Source organism: Lepidochelys kempii, chromosome 6 (assembly GCF_965140285.1).
Source record: "Lepidochelys kempii isolate rLepKem1 chromosome 6, rLepKem1.hap1, whole genome shotgun sequence".
Lineage (NCBI taxonomy): Eukaryota > Metazoa > Chordata > Testudines > Cheloniidae > Lepidochelys > Lepidochelys kempii.
Genome location: NC_136385.1, coordinates 59506444 through 59531703, shown reverse-complemented (window position 1 = coordinate 59531703; position 25260 = coordinate 59506444). Strand labels below are relative to the sequence as shown.

The 25260-nt window shown below is 43.5% G+C and overlaps 1 protein-coding gene across 6 annotated transcripts in view; it reads right to left on the bottom strand.

Moving 5' to 3' along the window:
* LOC140912881 (transmembrane protein 263) overlaps positions 1–25260 on the bottom strand; it is a 312775-nt gene that overhangs the window by 208156 nt on the left and 79359 nt on the right. Inside the window, exon 4 of one of the 6 annotated variants that reach the window (XM_073348107.1) lies at positions 20989–21083. The exons of the other annotated variants lie outside the window; for them this stretch is intronic. Coding sequence (XP_073204208.1) covers positions 20989–21037 — 49 coding nt within the window. The 5' untranslated portion in view covers positions 21038–21083. The remainder of the gene's footprint in view (positions 1–20988; positions 21084–25260) is intronic. 6 annotated transcript variants of the gene reach the window in all.

Here is a 25260-nt window from a genome sequence, read left to right as displayed (position 1 = left end):
ACTCAAAATTAGTGGATCCTTCAACCTTAATCTCTCTGTGCCTACATTCATCATCTGTAAAATGGGAATAGTCCCATTTCCCATTGATGCTGTGAAAATAAATGATTTGTGAAGCACTCAGATACTCTTCTACCATGGAAAAATCCCACGAGGAAATGAATAATTCAGTCTTCTGAGCAGGATTAGAACAGCATGGTGGTGTGGGGACATACATTGAACTTTGAAAAGAAAATAAATATTGAATAGGTGGTCATTAAGTGAGCACATCCATCCTGTGCACTGAATGAACTCCTGTGGAAAAAGAATAAAGTATGTGATCATGAAGTTAGACTATCATAACGCATAGGCACCAGAGGCCAGATTAAGGTTGCACAGGCAACTTTAATCCTAGCATTTCATAACTTTTGAGTGCTAGACTTTGCAACCTTAATAATGGTATTTTAATGTAGTTTTGTGTAATATTTATAAATACCAGAAATATAGTGGGTTCAAGGAATAAGCATCTTGGAGTGCTAAAAGTATGAACTGGTGTACTTAAATGACTGAATTGTGTTTGAAAAGGCATGAAGCAATGTAGGAAAACCAAAGATTAGGGGGGAAAAGATTGTGGCACTGTGCTTCAACAACGAAAACAATCTTTTCACTTACTTTATAGACTCGGACTTCAAAGCCACAAGGGACCATGCTGATCATCTAGTCTGACCTCCTGCACATAGCAGGCCACAGAACCCTACCCACCCACTCCTGTAATAGACCCATAACCTCTGGCGGAGTTACTTTCTTGTACTGCTACTTCAGTAGGTGAATATTAGAGCAAAAATATTAGACAAGTATTTAATTATCCAAAGGAGAAAGGGACCATGAGCAAAAAGTAGTATGGGGCTTATGAAGACTAAATAACACAAGGAAAACTTGGGCTGCTTTTTATAGAATTGGTGAATAAAGGGAATCCACAGATGAAATATTTCTTGAAAAATTAAGTCAAATACATGTGACACTCTTAAGGAGCAAAGTCCACAGTGCATGTTTAACCCCAAACCCTAGCATATCTTTCATTCACTGGTGTCCATTTAAACTCAGGACACATTCTTTCAGTGACAATAGTGAAGACCAATCTGAAAAAACACATGCAAGCCAGGGTGCTGCATTCAACCGGCTGACATTCTGACTTACGAATATTTCTCCCTTGAGAAGCCTATCTAATTTCCGCCCTATGAAAAGCCGCTGTCTTTCACACAGAAGCAATGCCCTCTGTGGCACCAGACAGCTGTTTCAGTAGGATTTAATTTACTTGGGAGATGAAGGAGAGTATGAAAAAATCTGTATCAGAGATGGTGCCAGGATTGCAAAACATGATAGATGTAAAATAATTCAAGGTTGTGCACTAAAAGTTTTTCTTCTGGTGAGATAGATTATTAGGAACAAAATGAGGGCCGTCAGAAATTGACCCGTCCAGTATGTGCTCTCTTTATATTTTCTCCTCTCAGTGCCTCACTCTTCACGCTGTCTTTAGAGCATGCACTTTCAAGAAGTCAGCCAACCTGACAAAGCTCGCTTGTCCATCCCTATCAGAGAAAACAGGACACAGGTATTCTACATTGTCACTTGCCCCCTTGAAAATCCACAGAAAGTCCTTACGTGTATTATAATGCTGGATAATTTTAAATGGGTATATTTTAGTGCTCATGAAAGTAAATTAATACAGCGTTGTAGCCATGTTGTTCCCAGGATATTAGGGAGATAAGCTGGGTTAGGTAATATTTTTATTAGTCCATCTTTGTCAGTGAAAGAGACAAGCTTTTGAGTTACACAGAGCTCTTCTTCAAGTCACTGTGTAGCTCAAAAGCATCTCTCTTTCATGAAGTTAGTCCAATAAAAGATATTACCTCACCTAATTAATACTCTAGGCAGAGATAGGTTTATAGTGCAGGCAGGTGCTGTGTAAACTACCATATACAGAACTCTGACAATGCACTTCATTCACGGCCTGCAGCCTACTCTGCTATTCCTGTACTGAGCTGCACAGGTTCTGCCAGTTTACCTCTCTCCCGGCCTACAGCAGCCTCTGCTCGTCCAGTTCTAGCTCCTCTGATGCTGCACTTGGCATCTGATTTGCAACCTCTCCCACTCCTATTATTCCTATCCTGAGAGTCTCCTCAGCGTAGTGCCTATATGGTGTGGACCAAAAGCTATTAAGAGCTAGGCTAAAATCACCAAACTCATTTTTATTGAGGATTGATCTACACTTGTAACTTACGTTGGTATAACTACATCACTCAGGGGTGTGGAAAATGTGTGCGCAACACAGTTATACCAACCTAACTCCCGGTGCAGACAGCGCTATGTCGAGGGGAGGACTTCTCCTGTTAACATAGCTACCACCTCTCAGGGAGGTGGGTTCCCTACGCCGATGGGAGCAGCACAGAAGCACTACTGCGGCACAGCTGTACTGGCACCGCTGCAGACTTTTAAGTGTAGACAAGCTCTGAGAAATAAAAGCAAAGTAAGAACGCGAAGGTTAAGTGCTTTCCTGTTTTTCTAACTGCGCACTTATAGCGCTGTATACAAATACATCATTTAAAAAAACAGACATTACGGGGTGAAGTTTTTAAGCATGTTTCAACTGGACACACAGTTTAAGTTTAGTACTTGTAGTTCTATTGCTTCCTTGCAGTTACTGAAGTAATAAGACTGCAGTGTAACCTTTTAAGTGTAAACTTTGAATGTGTGCTGTCATAACCACGTCTCCAAAGCAGAACAGTGTTCTATTCTATCTGGACAGTGAAACAAGATTATCGGCACAATGAGGGCATTTTGGGGTACAATAGGGACATTTTAGAAATATGGAACTTTTACTATCCATAATAAATTCTTGCTCCTCTCCAGCATTCGTGGTCAACTCAACATAGCTTACAGCTCAACTTAATTCACACAGATCCCCCTTTCCTCAGAAATAAGAGATTCCACAGGACATGGGCAATAGAATCTCTTTCCACTTTCTTTATTGCTATTTTATCTCTAAACTAAATGAAACTAGATTCAAAATTTTACTACAGTGAAATTATTCCAGCTGCTTTTATATAAGGCCCAAATTTGGATTATAAAGCCTGATAAAATTGGCTCTAACCTCGCTTAGAGACTGCCACATTGTTCCAGTTTTGTGGAGTGCCTCCTCAGCTATTCTCCTCTGCTCTTTTTGCTTAATGTTTCCTGAAGACCGAGTTTTTGTCCCTCAAACAGATTTCAGGTTACAGTATAGCCGTATCTCTCTCACCAATCTGAAACTCCATAGCCTGGTATTGTCATACCTTGAGCTTAGCTTCATGTTCTGAGCCACTGGAGGAAAAGAGTTTCTTGGGTGTTTTAAAGATGTCATGAATGCTCTGGTGTATCAAAGCATTGACCCTTTACATCAGAGTCTCATTGGAAATTCAAATCCTAGCACTGCCAGGTGTGCTGCAACCTCATTTGGAGAGTAGATGTAACCAGAACTGATGCTCCCTAAAGGATTATCCACCGTTTAGAAAGTGATGACACTGAAATGGAGGAATGGAGTAGTTTTTAATAAGAAAAAAAAACAAACTTGAAAACACAAACACACAAATTCTACGTGTCTGGGGCAATCATGACAGGGGAAGAGAGAGACAATAGGATTCTGATTATGGGATGAATTACCTAGGCACGGTTGATTTACTCATCTACAGCAAAAATGTGAACATGTGCAAACACATCATGTTTTAATTTTAGGCACATAAGCCAATGATTGGACTCATTTTCAAAGGGCCAGTCCCTATTTTCAGCCTCAGACCGGAAAATTGTGACTAATCAGCTCAAGGTCTGAGAGAACCTAAGGATCCTAACTACTGTTGTGTCCCGCCAGCCTTTTCTTAGGGGTAGGTGAGTGAAGCCAGTAAAACTATTCTGTGGGGGCTGGTGATTATATAAGTGAAGGTTGTAATTAATTGATTGATTGGATTCTTCAGTTCTACCCATTTTATAGATGCAATTGACTAGGAGAGGGATGCAAATACTTCAGTTTCAATCCAAAAGCAGAGGTACGAAAATGCTAGTCCTTTGCCACCCTAAACCAGTGCAACCCCTCTCAAAAATGAAGAGGAGAAAAAGAGAATACCAATGTGAAGAGAAAATGTATTTAAAAGGTGAAAGAAAGCCTTGCTTTTGATCTGACAGCTCCCTTTCAACCTTTGAAGTCTCAGTCACTTGGGTTAAAAACATCTGTGAACAGTCTACCACGTTATGCTTGATCAGGACCATAAAATTCTTAGATCTGCCTTCCAGGTACTCATTGTTTGCACAATACTGCTCATCTTCCAGCAATTAATGGATTATTAAATCCTACAGCTGAACTTTTACCTCTTGCTATTCAAACAAATAAAAACAAACTAGGCATCTTCCTAGTCTGAGTATCTTGAGCTTGAAGTAATAAAGCTGAAATTTGAAGTATTGAAGTCTACTTCATAAGTTTTGAACCCAGACTCTAGACCAGGGGGTCTCAAACATGCGGCCCGCGGGGTTATTTTCTGCAGCCCGCCAGCTTCCTGCGGCGCCCCCCGAGTTTACCTAGAGTGACTCCGGCCTAGCGTGCACCCCGAACCCCTTCTGCAGCCGAACCCCGTCCTGAGCCCCTGCTGCACCCCACACCTCTCCTGCACCTTGACCCCCTGCCACACCCCACACCCCTCCTGCCCTGAGCCCCCTGCTGCACTCCACACCCCTCCTGCACCCTGACCCCCTGCCCTGAGCCCCCTGCTGCACTCCACACCCCTCCTGCACCCTGACCCCCTGCCCTGAGCCCCCTGCTGCAACTGGCACCCTAACCCCATGTCCTGAGCCCCCTGCCACACCCTGACCCCCTGCCCTGAGCCCCCTGCCGCACCCTGACCCCCTGCCCTTGTGCACCCCACACCCCTCCTACACCTGAAGCCCCTGCCCTGAGCCCCCTGCTTCACCTAGCACCCTGACCCCCTGCTGCACCCCTCCTGCACCCCGACCCCCTGCCCTTAGCTCCTTGCCGCACCCTGCACCCCTACCCCCTGCCCTGAGCCCCCTGCTGCACCCCACACCCATCCTGCACCTTCAACCCCCTGCCTTGAGCCCCCTGCTGCACCCTGAGCCCCCTGCCGCACCTCTCCTGCCCTGAGCCCCTGCCCTTCTGCACCCCACGCCCCTCCTGCACCCCAACCCCCTGCTGCACCCCGCACCCCCCTGAACCCCCTGCCCTGAGCCCCCTGCTGCACTCCGCACCCCTCTTGCGCCCCAATCCCCTGCTCTGAGCCCCCGTTGCACCCTGCACCCCTCCTGCACCCCAATCCCTTTCCTTGAGCCCCCCGATGCATCTTGCGCCCCTCCTGCGCCCCCTGGGGGCAGGGAGGGAGCAGATTGGGGTGGGAAGAGGCGGGGCCTGATGGAAGGGGTGTAGTGGGGGCAGTGGTGGGGCAGCGGGTGTGGGGGTGGTCAGTGGTGTGGCCCTCAGACCAATGTACTAGTCCTCATGTGGCCCTCGTGGTCATTTGAGTTTGAGACCCCTGATCTATACTCTGAAAAAGCTTGCAGTAGCAGTCCTCTTCCACAGTTCTTCAGCATGGCCTCTTTACTTTTGACAGCCAAGAAGGCAATTTATGCAACTGAGATGCACAAACAAGCCTGCAAAGTCATTTCTGATGCAAAAGAAATTAAAATGTAGAGCCTCAAAGTCCTGATTGATCCAGGGAACGGAAAACAGCAGTGAATTTGGCTGACTGTGCGAGACACTGGGTTGAAACAACACTTCAAGTCAGTTTAATGAACATTTCAAGACATCACTACCACCACCGCCGAACAGCAGGAGCTCTGCAAGCAATAGGGATCTGTTAAAACTATTTATATCCTACCTGTAAACTGACAACATAATCACATTCTTACTTTGCACTGACTCATTATAAAGACAGTTTTAACCTGGAAGGGTGTGATGGGTCACTGGCTGTCCCATGCTGCAGAAATCTTGAGAACCAAGAAGAAAAGAATCTCCCTGCCCCCCAAAATATTGTTTTCATTTTAAATTGGGTTATTATGTCTTCCGCAGAGGCAGATGTAATTAAGGTTGAATGTTGCTATTAATACATTGCCATTGGTGTGGATAGTGCTTTACAGACAAGGAAGAAGCCCCAAGGAGTTTATGATCTGATTTGGACAGATAACTGAACATAAAGATAGAACACAGACAGGAAAGGAAAAGAGATACACACAAAAGAAAAAGAAGGGGTATGACAAAAACCAAGAGGATAGGGAAGTTGCGTTAAGATACTCTCGTGTATATTGATAAATCCAGTAGCATCACAGTAACCTTATAATGTGGTGGCATTACCAAATCCAGTGATGACTTATATGAAAATTACTATAAAGTAGTGCTCAGTAGGACCATTATTGATAAGGAAGAGTTGTCATTATGTACTCTATATTCCAGGAGATTAACAAATCAAACCCTTTTTATTAGCATCAGCAAGTCACTTGACACCCAAATTGCCAGGCTGGATGCAACATCTCTAAGACTAGGGCAAGACTGAGGTAGAAAAAGCTAGAAAGAGTGGCGGCCTTCCTCCTGGATCTCCTACCTTTGATTGCTTTCTAAACCTCTGCTGTTAATGATTGCTGCATTTATGTTAATTCTTGCAGAGACCTTTCTAGTACTCGGTGTTCAAAACCAGTCTTCATAAGCTTAACAGATAGGAACAGTCTCTCTCTTCCTACACACCAAGCACCCTGCCTCTTCTTAAATCCCACTTTCCACCTAGCTTCCCATAACTGATTGAATACAACTCGGTTTGCTCTTACCCTTGTCCTTTAACTTGTTTGGTCCTGGAGCTACTCAGTTTAGACTGAAAGCTCCACAGAACAGGAACTTTTCTAACTAGCTGTATTGTACATCACTGTCAGTATTATTATAGTGAAGAAAAAACAGAGTTTTGTTTTGCTTTGTATGAACTCCGGCCAATCATGTTTCAAAAAGCAGTTGGAGAAATTGACACAATCTTCTTTTCACTCAAAAACCCACAACAGATTGACAAAGTGAAAAATATGTAGTGCCAACACATCACCCACTCCTGTAGGTTAATTTTAAGTCTTGTTTCCGTAACTCATCACTTGACGTAGAATGCAGCTGCCACTTCTAGTGTGACATCTTATATCAACTGCATGCCACTATGTGCAGCCCTTCAGAGTTGTGCTCAGAACACATAATTTCACTGGCAGGAATGGTATTTCTATGCTTGGGCAGTCAGATACCACTAAGCCATGACATGTCATTTTGGATGGGTGCTTCTAGTTGCTGAGGGAAGTGAATGCACATTTGGTTGCATTTCAGGATCACCAGTTTGCTAGTAGCAGACTGGCACTGACTTTTTGATTATGATCTACCATAATAGCCAATACATCTTCTATGGGGGGCTGTGGCAGGACTCACCAGCCTGAAAGGTATTTTTCTTCTGGCTATGAGGATCCTATTCCTTCTGGGTGGCTCCTGGCAGCAAGTCACCCACTGTAAACTATTTGAATTTGATTGGGGGCATGAGAACCGATATTATATATTACCACTTGTGAACAGACACATTTTAGATCTGAACTGAAAATTAAAAGAGGGATAACAAGGAATTATCCTACCCACAAATCACAACAGATGTATTAAACCCACTTATAATATAGTTTTTCTTCCCATGCTTACAAATTCCCAGTACTACAGTAATTGTGATTAAATGCTAGCATGATCTCTCCAAGCCCAGCTGCTCTTGACGTCATGCTGCTTATTTTGAGATGCCACAAGCATTTTCAAGAGCACAGATTGTGATGCCACGAGCAGAAGATTACAACTTCATGGCAGGATGCTGCAGGAAAAGGCACCGCACAGAGGGGAGCACTTCTAAACATCACAAATATTATCAAGGAAAAGAAAGAGCCAGTGTAAGCAAGGAACAAGCATGCATCATATATAGGATAAATGTGATTATGAAACTTCTGGTGCTGAGCTCCAAGAGTGTGTGGTTAAAGCAGATTTGCAGCCTATGTACAATAACAAAGCCAGTGCTACCTACTGAGATATATATTGCTGCAAAAAATCCTGAAACAGCTGCAGCAGAATGTTAGTATATATGTGCACACACTCATAAATCATCCCAACTGGCATTACACACAGAGTACATCATGGATCCCAGCCTATACACCAGTCCTGCAGAGGCTGAAGCACAGAAATCCATCTGCACAATTTCAGGTCATGGGAAGTTCTCCAATGCTGTTTATAAGTACTTCTCCACACAGAATGGTGGAAAAACCCCATGTTTTAAGTGGGGATGTGGCTTATTTAAATATGCTTAATGAGCACTTGTCACTGAATCACACATCAGCCCCAAATGCAGCAGTACTGCCTACCCAGTCTGGCTTCAGGATAACTACTACCTCAGCTTCCCCTCACTTAGATTGGATGTCCCAACCTTCCAGGCCGGTTTGGTTGCTGTGATGCCTTGCTGCAGAGACTTCACTGGCTAAGGTGTTAAAGAAAAAAGTCCACCCCTTCCAGGACATCTAAATCCAAAACAAACACAAGAGTTTTCTACCCCAATCTCAAGCTAGGCCTAGCCCCTTTTTCCTGAGGATTGTCTTTTCTCTTCAGCCCATCCTGAGCTCCTCTGAGTCTCTCTCTGCTCTCTACCCAGCATCAACTCCCAGCGCTTCCTACCCCCCTTAGCTATCTTTTTTCTAAGATGAATAGTCTCAGTCTCTTAAATCTCATATGGAATTTTGTTCCATACCCCAATCATTTTTATTGCCCTTCTCTGCACCTCTTCCAAGTTAATATATATAATTTTTAATATGGGGAGACCAGAACTGCACACAGTATTCAAGGTGTGGGTGTACCATGGATTTATATAGAGGCATTATGATATTTTATTATCTATCTTTTTCTGAATGGTTTCTAACACTGGTAGATTTTTTGACTCCTGCTGCACATTGAGTGGATGTTTTTAGAGAACTAAAGATAATGACTCCAAGATCTCTTTCTTAAATGATAACATCTAATTTAGACCTCATCATTTGGTATGCACAGTTGGGATTATGCTTTCTAAAGTGCACTACTTTGCATTTATCAACACTGAATTTCATCTGCCATTTTGTTGCCCCATCACCCAGTTTAGTAAAATCCCTTTGTAACTCTTTGCAGTCAGTTTTGGACTTAATAGTCTTGAGTAATTTTGTATCATCTGCAAATTTTGCCACTTCAACATATTGATAAATGATTTGGGAAAGGGGGTGAAAAGTGAATGGCTCAAGTCCCAGTACAGATCTTTGGGGCACCCTGTTATTTACCTCTCTCCATCCCAGAGGCCTGATTTAGCCACATGACCTGTGTCATGTAACTCTGCTGATTTTCTCCAGCTAGAGAGGTGAGCAAGTCGTGTTACAGTTTGTGACAGATCCATCTCCCCTTAAAAGCCAATCACCTTGTGACACCTGGTTTGAGCAAGAGACTCTTAGAAGCACAACAGGGCTGCTGAGCACAAGCACCAAAGCCCCAAATCCTTGGCAATAAGAGATGATAATCATTGCCCATGACAGGTTTCAGAGTAACAGCCGTGTAACTCTGTATTCACAAAAAGAAAAGGAGTACTTGTGGCACCTTAGAGACTAACCAATTTATTTGAGCATAAGCTTTCGTGAGCTACAGCTCACTATGAGCTTTAGGAGAGGAACAGCGTTCGTTTGTCTCCACTTACCAGTCACCACTGAAAACATGACTATCGCAGCACAGGCAGAAGGCTTGGTCTCCCTGCTAATGACCACCTGCCTGAGTATTAACTACCAACCCTGCATGCCAGCTATGTGTATCCAACACCCTAAGTATCAGCCCACACTGCCAGTTCTACCTTCCAGTCTTTTTGGATGAGCAGCTTTGGAAAGCAGGTGATAATTCTACTTTGCGAAGAACAGAAAAGGGGGAAGAAAGCAAAGAGACAGAGGGAGTGGGGGTTGTAAGGTTTCCTAAGTTAAAGATGAATTCACCTGGTTTATGAAAGAGGGGAAGAAATTAAACATTACATAGAAATAAAAACCTGTCACACTGTGATCACTTTCAGAAGTTCAGTTAGGCAGAGGGAGTCCCAATCACATCTCCCTAATACAATTTTAGGAGCTTTGAAGTCAGGACTGCTGTCTTGGCCATCTGGACTTCTCTCCCCGCACCACACTTCCCTAGTTTTCACCACTACTGCCTATCACTCAGCTGTCTCACTCAGCCTCCCTACCTCCACCCCTCTATACAGGGTGACCAGATGTCCCGATTTTATAGGGACAGTCCCGATATTTAGGGCTTTTTCTTATATAGAGGCCTATTACCTCCCACCAATTTTTCACACTGGCTATCTGGTCACCCTACCTCTATAGCCCTTTGAAATCTCTCTCCACCTCTTCCCTAGTTAATCTGCAATTGAATCTCTCCCCCTCCCCCACCATTGCTATGTCATCATCTCACCTGTCTGTGGTCCCACACCTCTAATCTTAGAGAGGCCTGAAAAATCATCTAGGAAGACCTGAGAGTTAGTTTATGTACACAAGTCTCCCACAGTAACCAGTCTTGAAAGTTGATGCATCCTGAGTGGTACTCATGCATCACAAGCCCAGGACCTCAGGTTAATGCAATCTCTATTTCCCTACACACTGTGTCGCTATCACTTCCCCCTTCATTTTCTTATTAGCATGCAATGGGGAACAGAGGCCCGTTTGACTGACTTTGTGAATTCCATCTTCAAATTCTTGACTCGTTTATGTAGACTTTTCAGCTTTCAACTGCAGTCTCTGCAGGGAACTAAAGAATTGCATTCCATTCTGTATTATTAAATACAAATATATAAACGTTACCATTGGTCATAAAGTGACTATAGAATGGAAGCTCAGTTGTCTGTGTGCTAGAAAGTGATGAGTGTTTTAACAACTAGGCACAAGGGACTGAGTGAAGGATGCAGCAGGAGTCTTAATTTTCCATTTTCTTCTTTTTATCAGTTTAAACCCTTAGGAAACTAGTCTGTTTCCCAGTGGAAAAATCTCTCAGTTTCCCATATTTCTCTAGGGGTCTCATGAGAGATGCTGAAAGATGCTGAAAAATGGGAAGATTTTCTGACAGCAGAGAGGTGGGACAGTTACCTCAAGTGTCTGCCTGAGCTCTTTGCTACTGGAAACCTTCCAGAATCCCCAAACTTGCACACAATTTATTTTGCCAATTGCTGGTTCCTGACCTGATCACAGGACTTGAAATCAGTTGGGGACAGGCACAATGACCAATAGCTCAAAGAAGGAAATGGCTGAGAATGGGTACAAGCAGGAAAGGGCACCACCTCAGTGAGTAGGCAAGTAAGGAGACAGAGAACTGGTCTAGGCAAATTATGTAGGTTGGGATGTGTTGTGAGGAGGGAGGATTTCAGGGTACAGATGAAGACCAGTCCATTCATCACTTTTCTAAGGACTAAGTCAGAAGAAACAGTTACTCACCTGTACAATAACTGTGGTTCTTCAAGATATGTTGTACACATATATATATATACACACCATAGTAGGTGTGCACACCCAGGAGATTTTGGATAAGCTGTACTCATTGGGGTGGCACCTGTTCCAAGTATCTTTACGCCTCAAACCAAGGGTGTGCACAACACATTTTGAAAAAGCACAGTTACTGTACAGGTTAGTAACCATTTCTTTGAGTGCCTACACACCTATATATTCCACTGTAGATAATTCCCAAGCAGTGCTTGTTTGGAGATGGAGACGGAGTCTACTTAAAATAGTGACTGTAGAACTCTTTCCAAAGATGTTTTCATTGACTTTGGATGTTTCTCTTATGGCATAATAATGAGCAAACGTGTATCACGAACCATGTTGCTGCTCTGCAAATGTCCATGACTGGAATATGTCTGAGGAAAGCCACTAAAGTAGCTCGAGCCACAAAGATTCTAAGGGGATCTAAATTGCTTTGTTGTGTCAATATAAAAAGGTGAGAGCGCTCTGCTCACATCCGATGTATGTAGTCTCTCCTCATCCTTGTGAGGAAGTGACTTCAGAAAGAATTGGTAGATGTATTATTTGATTTAGATGGAATTCCAACACAACTTTTGATAGGCATTTCACCTGAGGTCTTAAAGAAAATTTATCTTTATAGAAAATCATATATGTCGTACCATCAAAACTTGTAACTTTCTCACTCTTCTAGCAGATGTTATTGTAACTAGAAAGACCATCTTAACTGACAAGAGAAAATTTAGAGAGTAAGAGGCTAACAGCTCAAAAGGAAGTCTTCTGAGTCCTGACAAAACAAAGTTAAGGTATCGAGGAGGAACTGGTTGTTTTCTCTTGTTTTCTAATCCTACGGTAGGGAGATTGATGAGACACAGACTGTCCCTGCACAGGAGTATGAATGACAGAAATGGCTGAGGTGAACTTCTTATGAGCCCATTGCGAGGCCTAATTTTTTTTTTTTTTTTTTTTTTTAGCTCCAGTAAGTATTTTAGGATCCCTTGGACCTGACCTTTGGCTAGAGAGAGCAGATGATGCTGGGCGCAAATGGAAAAATCTTTTCCACTTAAGTAGATCTAGTTATCTAGCTAAGTCTTTCTTACTACTAATTAGAATGTTTTGGAAGCTTTCAGAACAGACTGACTGGACTTGGAACAGCAGCGTCATTTTCTCTTTTCGCTGGTTGCGAACAGATCCATGCCAGGAAACACCCATTTGCTGAATGTCATGTGCACTCTAGTTTTTCAGGGAACAGTCAGGATTTTCAACTAACTTCTTGGTTACGTTATCTGCTAGGACATTCTGCACTCCAAGAAAGTGTGACAGCCTGAAAGTAATGTCATTCTGAATATGGCACCATATATGCAGAATGTGTCTAAGTGAGATTACCAACTGGTGTGCACTCAGATGTGAGGAGAGCAGAGGAGCATCTGAGAGGGATGAAACCAGCAAGTCTCTGGCTGCCAAATAGGGTTGCAGTGTAGATGGTACTTATAGGGTTGGTACTACGGATGACGGTAATAAGAGTGAGGTGGAAGGTATCGTCAGTACCTGACTCGTTGGCACCAATGGGGCCGACAGAGTCATCAGTAACAGTTTTGTTGGTACTGAAGTTACCACTACCAGGATCATTGGCGTTCATGCAAGTTGAACCACTGGAGACAGTGTTGGAGGCAGCAATTCTGGCTCTTTTGGTGTAGTTGGCGAGATGCCAGACAGCTGGTGAAGTCAGCTCTCAGCTAAAGAAGCCTGGTGTTCAGGGGTGAGATAGGTGCTGGAGGAGCCTTTTTTGGACTTTCAATCATCAGAAAGGAAGGGGATCTCAGAGGTCTTGAGGGTCTTGGATGAGGGCCCTGGAGATGGAGACCAGAGACTCTTTTCCCTGTTTTGGGGGGTCTTCCACCCTCTTTCACAGGCAGAGTCTTTTGGTGTTGGAGCAGCCATTGATGAAAGAAGCCACAGGAACACTTCTGGTGAGGCACAGCCCAAGTGCTCAGTATTGGGATCAAAAGCTGAGTGGATTCCCTCCGTTTTTGTGTCCAGCTGGAAAAGGAGTTGAATATGTTCTTCTGATGAGATGCCTTGTGTTCCCATCATTTATAGGCATCACTGCCTCACAGACTGGGCAGTTTTCAAAACCTGGAGATTTGTGGATTGACATCCTGAACTCCCCCCCACCCCAAAAAAACAACCCAACATGGTATCAGAGTGCCACCCCCACGGATAAGGAAAAGGTTTACTCCTGAAAAAATGGAGAACAAAGGAAACTAATAACAGCTCTCACTAACTACTAATTACTATACTAATTCTTTACAAAAAAGGGTGTTGATAAACAGTGAGTGTGAGGCATCCTTGTGAGCTCCAAGGAACTGAGATGGTTGGAGTGGCCCGATTCTTTATGTGCCTCATATGGAGGCAGAAGAAAAAGCACCGACAACAGTGAGAGCTCACCCTTCAATTCACTCTGAGGTCTCCAGTTTTCATTTCAGATTATGCTGGATGCTCCCAGTAGTGGGTTTATTATTATTTGTATTGCAGTTGCACCTTGAAGGCCCCATTAAAGATCAAGGGCCCACTGTGTTAGGTGCTGTACAGACACACAAATACGAGAGTCCCTGCTTCAGCAAACTCACTTGAGAATAACAAGATACAACATGTGGAAGAAATACACAAAATGGGCAGAAGAGGAATAATTGACCAGCTATCTAAATCTAGTGGTTAGACCAGACTGAGTCAGGATACCTGGGTTCTATTCCCAGCTTTGCCACTGACTGGGACCTTGGGTAAGTCTCAGGTTTCCACATGTGTAAAAGTGAGACAATAAAACACCTGCCTATCTGAACTTAAACATCTAGGCACCAACTTGACACCGGTGTCATGAGGATTAATTCCATATTTGGAAAGTGTTTGAGAGCCTCAGGAGGAAGGTACTAAAGAAAGGCAGAGGATTACGTTATACTTTGTGCAGCTAACCTGCTTAGGGGGTTGCTTCTGGGCTCGGAACTTGTACATTTGGTTTCTACCTAAAAGCAGTTCAAACATCTGAGCTAAAGGATAAGCCATTCACAGGGGAAATTTATAATGGAAAGACAGAGCGGCAAATACTGTATAGCAATCCTGCCGGGCGCCACTATAATCCATAGAAAATTCTCTAAGAGGGATCTTACGAGCAGAAACAATAAGTTGCATTCAAGGTGAATACCTGTAACCACTCAAGGCTGAACTTTCACTCTCAAGCAACACAGGGGATGATCATCTTAGCTACAAGCATCGTTGTTGAAATTCTGAGAGAAATCTTGGTCAACAGTAAGGCCCCAAGAGAGAAAAGCACTTTCACTGTAGCTAGAGTCTCCCAATAGCTTTAAATACCCTGCATTAATGAACCACTTTATAAAAGTGCTCTCTAATTAGACAGAAGGGCTCCCCCACACTTGGGGGAATGGGAAAAAAAAGTATACTGCTAACATTAAATAACTGATTCCACAAGAGATGTCTCCATAATGAAACCTATTTACAACAGTAAAGCAGAGTTCCTGTTTATTTTGCATGGCACTGGGAAAGTGCAGTTAAAAATAGCTAGGATAAACCTGAGAGCAGAAATCCCACCATTACTGTACCACGTGCCCCCTTCAAAGTGCTGATTTACCTCCCTGGCCCAAGCCTTCCACTTCAAATTTTTATGGCTACATAAAAGCTGCTCTTGATAGGACACTGAGTGGTGCCATTCGGCCTGTACATTAAATAGGATTCAGAGTTTGTTGTACAGTTAGCATTGCACAGGGCAATAAACAACAAGATATGCTGTTAAACCCCAGTCTGTGTCTCCATATGAGGGTGATGGATGAAGACATACTTCGTGCAGAGAGGAAGTTCCCATCACTGGAATATGGCACCTTTGACCATGGCATGAAGACTACATCTTTACAGGAGGCAGTATGACCTAGCTGTCAGAACAGGGGATGGAGTACTGGGATTTCTGGGTTCTATTCCTAGCTTTGCCACTGACTCATTGTATGACTTTGGACAAATCATTTAAGCTTCTCTGTGCCTCAGTTTCCCCACCTGTAAAATGGGGATAATATTTCCCTGCTTCTCAAGGGTCCTGAGAATTAATTAATATTTGTACAGAGGTTCATAGAAATACAAAATATTTTATCTGCTTGACAGAGGCCATCCTAACCACATGATATAGAAAGAAACGTCATACAACCATATTCCACCATGGCAAATGTAGATTCTTAGCCTACACACTTAATATACTGTGTAACTTAGCCATTTGAAATCACACTCCTACCTTCCTTCTGGCCTATTACTGGCCATATTGTGATGTCTACAGCAAATAAAGTCGTGCTGTTATGGTGGCAACAACATTATATACAAAATTATAATCTCAGAATTTTCACTGGAAAAGTCTGGCCAAAACAATTTAGAATAATGTATCAGTGGGAAAACTTAATGAAGCAGATTTTTTCCTTTAAAGTTTGTAAATTCTGAGCTTATGAAAATGACCAATTATTAACCAAGACATGCAAATCACCACAGTACTGACTTGCAAGGCTCCCCTTTAATACAGCCCTTTGAGATCCCAACTATGCTCTGCCAATTCACCAACCTGAAGCACCCATTGTTACTTCAGTCATGCTGATTATGGCATATATGCAGAAGTAGGCTAGTCAACAACACAAGTTCCTCTCTACACCACTGATGCTCCATCTCTGTGGATCTTCAAATACTCAGCACAACAAAATGAGTTAAAGAGGGAATTTCAAAAAGCCTCATGAGGAAAGGATGACAGTTCTATAAAGCACAGTTAACTGGCCAGTAATTTTCTCCATTTTGCTCGCTATTACTGCGGATCATTCTGTTCTGAAGAGCTTTTGTCCACGTAACCCAGTATCTCCTCTGTATCTGTATTACTCATTAGTTGTTATTTATGTAACCATATTAATTATGGAGATATCTCGAAGTGTTACTTTAGAAAAAGATTACAAAATGAACAACATAAACCTATGACAAATGACACAATCTGTTGCCATGGAAGCGACTGACATGCCAAACATTAATTCTTTATCGATAGGGAGATGAAAAATGGACTGAAGGAAGATTCCCTTATTTAGGCAACACATAATTAGTAAAGTGATGAAGTTACTCAAGACATAGCTACAATAACCGTATCCAAGGAAAGGATTTTACAAGTTTCCTTCATTCACAGAAAGAAAGTTCATCTCCCCCACATTTGTAGTAACAAATTACCAGGCTTATTCATGAGAGAAAAATCCAATTATCTTTCATAAAGGAAAGGGGGGTGTGTGTGTGTGTCTCAGGCACATGAGAGTTGGATATTAGAGGAGCAAGGCTGTCCCTAAGGGGGCGTGGGGCTCAGGACATAGGCACCGAATTTCTAATCTGCCGTGGGGTGCTCTCCCCCAGCCCCGCCCCACTCCACCCCTTCCCCAACGCCCCACCACTGCCCTGCCTCTTCCACACCCAGTTCTGCCCCCTCTCCCGAGCACGCTGTGCCCTTGCTCTTCTCCCCTCCCCCCCGCCCCCAGTGCCTCCTGATGCTGTGAAACATCTGATCCATGGCAGACAGTGGGTGCTGGGGGGGAGGGGAGGTGCTGATCAGCGGGTCCTGCCAGGGGGTGGAATAGGTTCTGGTAAGGGGGCTCCTTCTTCCCCCTCCCCTCTCCACCAGCCTGCCACTCTCCTCCCACTTCAGCTCCTCACCCAGCTCGCCTGCCAGCCTCCCGCCTCACCTCCCAACCCATCTCCTCAAGATTTTAATCAAAGTGTGGGGCCCCCCCTAAGTGCATGGCCTGGGGCAGTCACCCCAATTCACCATACCCAAGGGACAGCTCTGCAGAGGAGTAAGTTATTTACCACAAAAAAGAAAGTTGGCCACAAATCCTAGTAAGTGATGAAGTGATTTTAGCATTGAACACAATTGTGCCTGACTGGTTGCCAACACCAAGCCCATACCCATAACATTCTGTAAATATGCTGGGTTGGAGTTTTTCCTCCCATTTGTGTGCATAAACTAACTTCATTGCACAAGAGTAATAACACAATGGCTGTTGCATTCACGGAATGACTGAAGCCCCTAACATGCGTTACTTCTAACATCTTAATGTCCAGCAAACTGGTAAACTCAGCACAGCTCTGACATCCCTCCTCTTTTCAGAATAGGTTTGCAACTTTTGACACTACCACAATAGCTTTACACATTTCTCATTAGCCTTGCCACTCAGTCCTTCTGATGGATCAGTCATCTATTGTAAGGGCAAGTGAAATGTGTACCTAATCTCAAATATTATCCAGGAAAAATCTCCAGTATGTACAAACTAGGGGATGTGAAATGAGGAAAGGGGAAACCCCCACCCCGCCACTTAATTACTAAGCTTCCTGTATTGTGAGAGCTGCTTTCAGTTTGAGGATGAGGGATTGAGATGTTCAAAGATGTCTAATGGATTTAGTCATGCAACTCCTGAAATTTCAGTGTGAGTCATGTGAGCAAATTACCTAGTCTGCTTTGACAATATCAACTGGGGCCCTTAAGGTATGTCTACACTGCAGCTGGGAACAAGACCGTTATCCCAGGTAGACAGACTCGCACTAGTGGGGCTTGAGCTAGCAGGCTAAAAATAGCATGCATGTTGTAGCATGGGCTGCAATTTGGGTTCACATGGCTGGGGGCCCAGTCAGCTTCATGAAATTAATTAGCTTATTCTGTCCAGTTTCTATTGAAGAGGAGTCCACTCCACAATTGACTGGCCGAAAGGCCAAGACTAGAATGGGTATGGAGATTATACTCCCTCACTCCTTGGTCTAGGCCCCTCCAGCTCAGAGTTAAAAGACATTTGCAAGGCATAGTGGGGAAGCTTGTACCATCACATGTGTACTTGTTCTGTCAATCCAGCACCTTTCACAAAACAGTAAAGTTAAATTGTTTTTTTTTCCCCTGCAAAAGGCACAAGAAGTAGGTGCACTGGATAATGACACTGCATACATTTCAGTATCACAACTCTATAATGAAGACCATGATCAACAAGCAGATCAGATTTTTAACACGGCACACTAACTAATTAATAGCGGGGGGAAAACAAACAGAAAACAGATGGGATACTGCAGCCTGCCTCAAATGCTAATTTAGACAAGATTTCACTCTAATAAGATCTACAGCAAAAGGGAACCCCCCCCCCCAAGAACAGAACTCCCCCCTCACCCCAAGTCCATTCCCAGCTCCCACATATACAGCAGCTTTTAGTTAAGCAGATAGCTAGGGCTGAAAATTACAGAAGGAGATGATGAATCTGCTAATTGGTAGACACATTTGTATCATTCCTTCCCCTCCACCGGTAAAACAGCACTCAAAAATCTTCTAAGTGCCTCTGTAGCGGGGCAGCTGCCCCACTCTGACATGGAAGGGGTTAAAGCAAGCCAGAGCCCCAGACAATCCTGGAAGGGCTTACTGGGAACCAATCAAGTGGAGGCTTGAAATCAGCCAATCAGGGCGAGGCTGGGCCCTATAAGAAGGCTGCTGGGCAGAGAGAAGGGCAGTCTCTCCCTGGAGGGCAAGGGGAGAAGAACTGGCTCTTAGAGAAGCACCTAAGACAGAGCAGTGCTGGGCAGGGTCAGCAGAGGCTGGGTGAACTCTAGGCTGACTACTGCCAGATTGGGGCCCTGACACAAAGGGACAGAGAAGGTGCTGGGGCTATGGGGAAGTGGCCCAGGGAAGTAGGCAGTAGAGGGGAGTTGGAGGAGGGCAGTAAGTGGCTACCACTAGAGGGTCCCTCGGTCGGGGCCCAGAGTAGCGGGCGGGCCTGGGCCCACTACTTGTCAGTGATGAGAGTGCTAAGCCAGACTGCAGTTTGCCCTTGGAGGGCACTGCTGTCTGGTTTCCTGGGCACAGAGAATGGCCAACACACTGTATCCTGGCACCTTCTGCAAGAATCAACTGGAGCTGTTGGAGAACACAGTGAGAGTTGCAGGCTAGATGACCTGTTTGCCTGGGAAAGAGACAAAGGAAGGAGGTGGAGCTGCAGGTTGTGATGGACGCTGACTGCTAGAAGCTGGTCAGTGTCCTCATTTGGGACTTGGAGGGGGAAGCCCACGGCTCTGGACCCCCCCACTCCCGAAGCACTTTGCCAAATGTTCCTAATTTCTGCTCTAACAATATCTGTTCTATGCTGTGTTCCCAATTACTAATAAATCTTCTGTTTTACAATGCTGACTGGGAGTCACTGCTGACTGTCGAGGTAGGGGGCATGGCCCCTTTGGCGGCAGTGCAGGGGTGCATGTAAGGCTGCCCCAGGTGTCCCATCCAGGTAGACTCACTGCAGGAAGCTCATGGTGCGAACAGGGGTGCGAGGAGGCTTCTTGCCCTGGTGAGTGTGTGCTCTGAGGGGAGCCACACTGCACTCGAGTCCTCACTGACTTCAGAGGGTCCCAGAGCACCGAGCCTGTGACTCCATGACAGGAACTGAGTGTTTGTATAGCCTTTTGCACCAGTTTAGCTAAGTCATCTTATTTAAAAAAAAAAAATCACACCTTTCAGAAGAACAATGAAACTTTCTCGTATAGGGAAGTACTATATCTCCTCTACATCAAGTTTCACCATCCACAGCTGGATACTTGTGCTAAAGAATGAGTGGTTCAAAATTGTATAGGGAGAGGCATTACTCTCGACACAAAGCATTTGGGGAAGTCCAAGAATCTTCAATATTAGTCTGAAGAGGGTTAAGTTTGAAGTCAGCTTAATAAAGGGACATGACCTCCTAGCAACAGATGCTGTACACGACTTCTGAAAACTATTGAAACAAACAGTGCTTAGAGGCAAGTTTGATTGTTCCTAATAGCCAAATAGTGTTTCTAAGACAGAGAAAATTGTGTAGACCTACATACAGAGATTTATTAGCATTAAAAATGGAGGCAAAAAAAGGGGAACAGTACACAAGCATACTCCCTGCAGAGGTCCTCGGTGAAGAGGAGTTCAGAAAATTCTCAGAAGGTAAAGCAGAACCTAAGTTTGATAGTTCAGTTCACTGACTAGTTGTGTCAGCAGTGAACTTACTTTATCTACAGTTTACAAAGGCAGATCATACCTTACAGATACACTACAGTAAAGATGTCATATGCAAGATTTTGCCCTTACTTTTTAAACAGGGCTTTTCTTGTTATGTTGTCATTGGATATTGGTCATTGGTGTAATTTTACAAAAAGATATAAAGGAGTACAAAGGAAGGCTAAATCACAGATGGGGGATTTGAGGGAGGGGGAGGTTGCATCGGGGACATGATCAGGAAGCTTATACCAGGCATGTTCACAAATTATGTAAAGGCTACGATATTCAAAGGGGCCTAAGGGAGTTAGGGGCCAAACACCTTTATTCCCTTTGGAAATCTCAGGGAAAAAAATGACAAGAGTGCATTGACATTTACATACCAAACTGTTCCTTTAAAGAGCAGAACGAAAACCCAAACAGCCCGCTCATGAGCGTGTCAGCTTGTTGGGGCCAAGAAGTCAACCAGCTTGACAATCTGCATAAAACACAAGTGTCAACACTAGAGAAAGAGCAACTCCACCTGAGAGCAGATTTCAGTTCTAGGTTACAAAATGTGTTAACAAAACTAAATAAAACATTTGAGAAAAGTGAGATTAACTCTACCATGTTCCTTAAATTGTATGGCTTTGAGAGAGCTGCTTCTCACATCAGAATCCCAACAGCCATCATCCTGGCTTCAGGCTATTGGGACAGATGTTTGCACACCACTGTCCAAAGCCACACTAGTTGGCGCGAGCGATGTCAGACTCTTTTAATCTCTAGTCAAATACAGTGGGGCTTTATCACCCTCATCACTACATTCCCCCTCCCTCTCCCCCCGACCTGATGTTCAAAAAGTACGCAGATACTCAGATGTAATATGGAGGGGAGAGCAAAGTCATTGTTACGTACATTTTTAAGCAATCAAGTTAAGAAATGGGGCGGGGCAGGGAAGGCTGTTTACCATATTTTTAACATAGTATTTTAACTAACCACAAATGGCTTTACCTTCAAAGCTACAAAACCCTGTAATTCATCCCCTTCCCACATACAACGCCCATCATTAGTTTCCTCTTCAGACTGGAAATAAAGTTGCAATTTTTGAAGAGGGTAATTAACCATTGGAACAATTTATTAAGTGGTGTGGTGGGTTCTCCATCACTGGCAATTTTAAAATAAAGGTTGGATGTTTTTCTAAAAGCTATGCTCCAGTTCAAACAGAAATGTATTCAAGGAAGTCCTGTGGCCTGCATTATACAGGAGGTCAGTCTAAATGGTCACAATGGTCCCAGGACTAAATGATTCCAATGGTCCATCTGGCCTTATAATCTATTAATCTTCCCCTATCCCAGCCCAGCTGTTACACTGCAGCAACAGGACATTTTAATAATTTTACTTTCATTACAGAATTGAAATGGAAGCACTGAGTTAGTTACCAAGTCAGATTATGAAGTAATTTTAAAACTTTAAGTAGTGCAGCTACCCCTGAAACATGGCTGGGAGGCTACAGACTTTGAAGTACAGCCGCTAGCAAGTTAATTAATGTTTGTACAGTACTTTATACATGAGGCCGTATTTTCCAAGAAGCACTTCAAAAGGAATCTATTGATGTTTCCTTCACCTAGGCTGGCCTCCAATGTACCTGGGCCTCTGGGACATTTCACTATCAGATGAAGAGAAGGTGAGTTGTAACACATCTGAGGTGCACATCAATGGCCCAGAAATGCCCACCTTTTCACAGTGGCTTATTGCTTTACCATCTTGAAATCAAAACTGTAAGCTAACACCCACCAGATGCTGGTAAAATGAATCCTTGCCTTGTTATACAGAATGATTGAAGGAGCCATCAAACACAGCCCTCTATGGAGAAAACTTCATTTAGCAGACAGCACAAATGGGGGCAATATCTACAGACTTGGTGTCATGTGGACTTGCCTCTGGAACCCGACACCAGATCTAGCCTTGTATCTAGTCAGTTAATCACACTACAGAACCATTATTCTGGATTTCTAGTTCATCAGAAAGGAAAAACCCTTGCTTTACTCTACATACATTACAGTGTTATGCAATGAAATGGATCGTTTCCTTTTGCCTTGTGCAAGGGTCATTACCATTTATTTTTGTGCACATTCACCAATTTTTTTTGTTTACTTAGATCATTTCATTTTTTAAAAATTGAACAAAGCTCCTCTATTTCCCTCCTGCTCCATTTATCTTGTATTTAAAATAAAAACAAAACCAACACACACACCACCATTACTACCACCACAAACAACGACATACATATAACTGGGCCCTCCAGGCTGAGAGGAGGCTTTAGGTTCAGGGAGAGATTTTAATAAAACCTTGATTTTCTTCTTCAAACTTTATGCCATCCTTCAAAATAGAAGATCAACACAGGAGACCTAAATAAAGCTTTACACAACATTTGGGGGAAATCACACATTACACAGGGTTCCCCCATAGATATCAGCACCTTCAATGTGAGTGCATGTCCTAGACAGAAGATCAGTGATTCTCAAACTCTTCCCACCTGGGACCCAAAACACAGCTGCATTTGTCATGACCCAAAGTCTAACAATCCACTGGGACCATGGGTTCATATCTCCTATATATTAGATACCTGATAATTAATATTCTAGTTAACTGAGCTGTAAAGGCAAAACTTTCACTGATCTTAATGGAGTCAAAATTGCACTCATCATCTGTGTTTTATTCACTGAATTGTGAACTCTTCAGTTTTACTGACCTTATGATAGCCATGAGAGCAAGTGGTCTGAATAGGAGTATTTTGAAAGTTGATTGCTAGTTCCAGATTATTGACAGAATCTTGTGACTCAGCATGACATGGACACATGCAGTGTCTCTCTGCATGGCCAGTAACAACTAAATTGACATGGGTCTTGGAATCAAAGACACCTACATAGATTGATACCAACCAAAATTAAGGTCAACAGATCTTAGAGAGCTAGAAATGGCCCTGACTCAGAATGCACGGAGCTCCACGTGAACTCTGTTGCCAAGGTGAAGCATGCAGTGTTGAAGGTGAAAACAGTCTGCTGGAGTAGATTTTAGGGAGTCTACATCAACATCTGACTGCATGTCTGGCCTTTCAGAGTCACCCAAATAGAGAAAGGACAATCTCATTTGGTTACCTGTACAGCTCCAAGCATACTGCAAGCACGAATAAATGACTTCATAGATGATCATTTTTGGCTATGCAATCTAACGTTCTCTACTACCTCTGCTGATAGATATTCAGGATAGCATGATCTCCGACATGTTACTAGAATACATACAGTAATATCAAGCTATGTTTACGTAGCATTTCATCATGAGAGCTCTAAAAGCACATTGAAGTGCATAGTACATATAAAGATTAGTCATCCACCACTGAAATGCAGTTCTCTCTTGGGCAGAACAAGGAAGCCTTTCTGCACCAGGAACAATTAGTTAGAGGGGCAAGTGAACATTAAGCTTTCCCCCAAATTTGTATGTGGAGAGAATGTCAGGATTAAATACTGCCACATTTATGAAAAGTTCTCATGGTATTTATAGTGATTAGCAGTCAGGACCTCAGTTTTTAAGTTACATCTAGAAGACAGCACCTGCAGCACACGGTGCTCCTTAACCAATGCACCAGCAAGGTGTTCAGCACTGACTCAGAGGGATAGTGCCACTACTAAAATCAAAACTTCTGTCCACACCTGTGTTTTTCTTGGAGATCTCCCATCCAACTAGCGGTCAGGTATGAACCTGTTTTACTCATGAGATCTCACAAGATAAACACCCAAAGGGGAAGACAAAAGTGTGTGTTACACTGCCTATTGCTAGTCATTCGAATGGGGAGCGGTCATAAATATAAAGAGAAGGGTAACCACCTTTCTGCATGCAGTGCTATAAAATCCCTCCTGGCCAGAGGCAAAGTCCTTTTACCTGTAAAGGGTTAAGAAGCTAAGATAACCTCGCTGGCACCTCACCAAAATTACCAATGAGGAGACAAGATACTTTAAAATCTGGAGGGGGGGGGGAGAAACAAAGGCTCACTCTGTCTGGGTGATGCTTTTGCTGGGACCAGAGCAGGAATGCAGGTCAGAACTCCTGTAAAGAGTTAGTAAGCAATCTAGTTAGATATGCTTTAGATTCTGATTCCTTTAAATGGCTGATAAAATAAGTTGTGCTGAATGGGATGTATATTCCTGTTTTTGTGTCTTTTTGTAACTTAAGGTTTTGCCTAGAGGGATTCTCTCTGTTTTGAATCTGATTGCCCTGTAAGGTATTTACCATCCTGATTTTACAGAGGCGATTCTTTTACTTTTCTTAATTAAAATTCTCTTTTAAGAACCTGATTGCTTTTTCATTGTCCTTAAGATCCAAGGGTTTGGGTCTGTGTTCACCTATGCAAATTGGTGAAGATTCTTATCAAGCCTTCCCCAGGAAAGGGGGTGTAGTGCTTGGGGAGATATTTGGGGGGGGGGGGAAGACATTTCCAAGTGGGCACTTCCCCTGTTCTTTGTGTAACACTTTGGTGGTGGCAGCGTTTAACCTAAGCTAGTAAGAATAAGCTTAGGAGGTCTTTCATGCTGGTCCCCACATCTGTACCCCAGAGTTCAGAGTGGGGAAGGAACCTTGACAGGAGCATACCATTTGAAAAAAAAAAAGAGGGGGGAGGT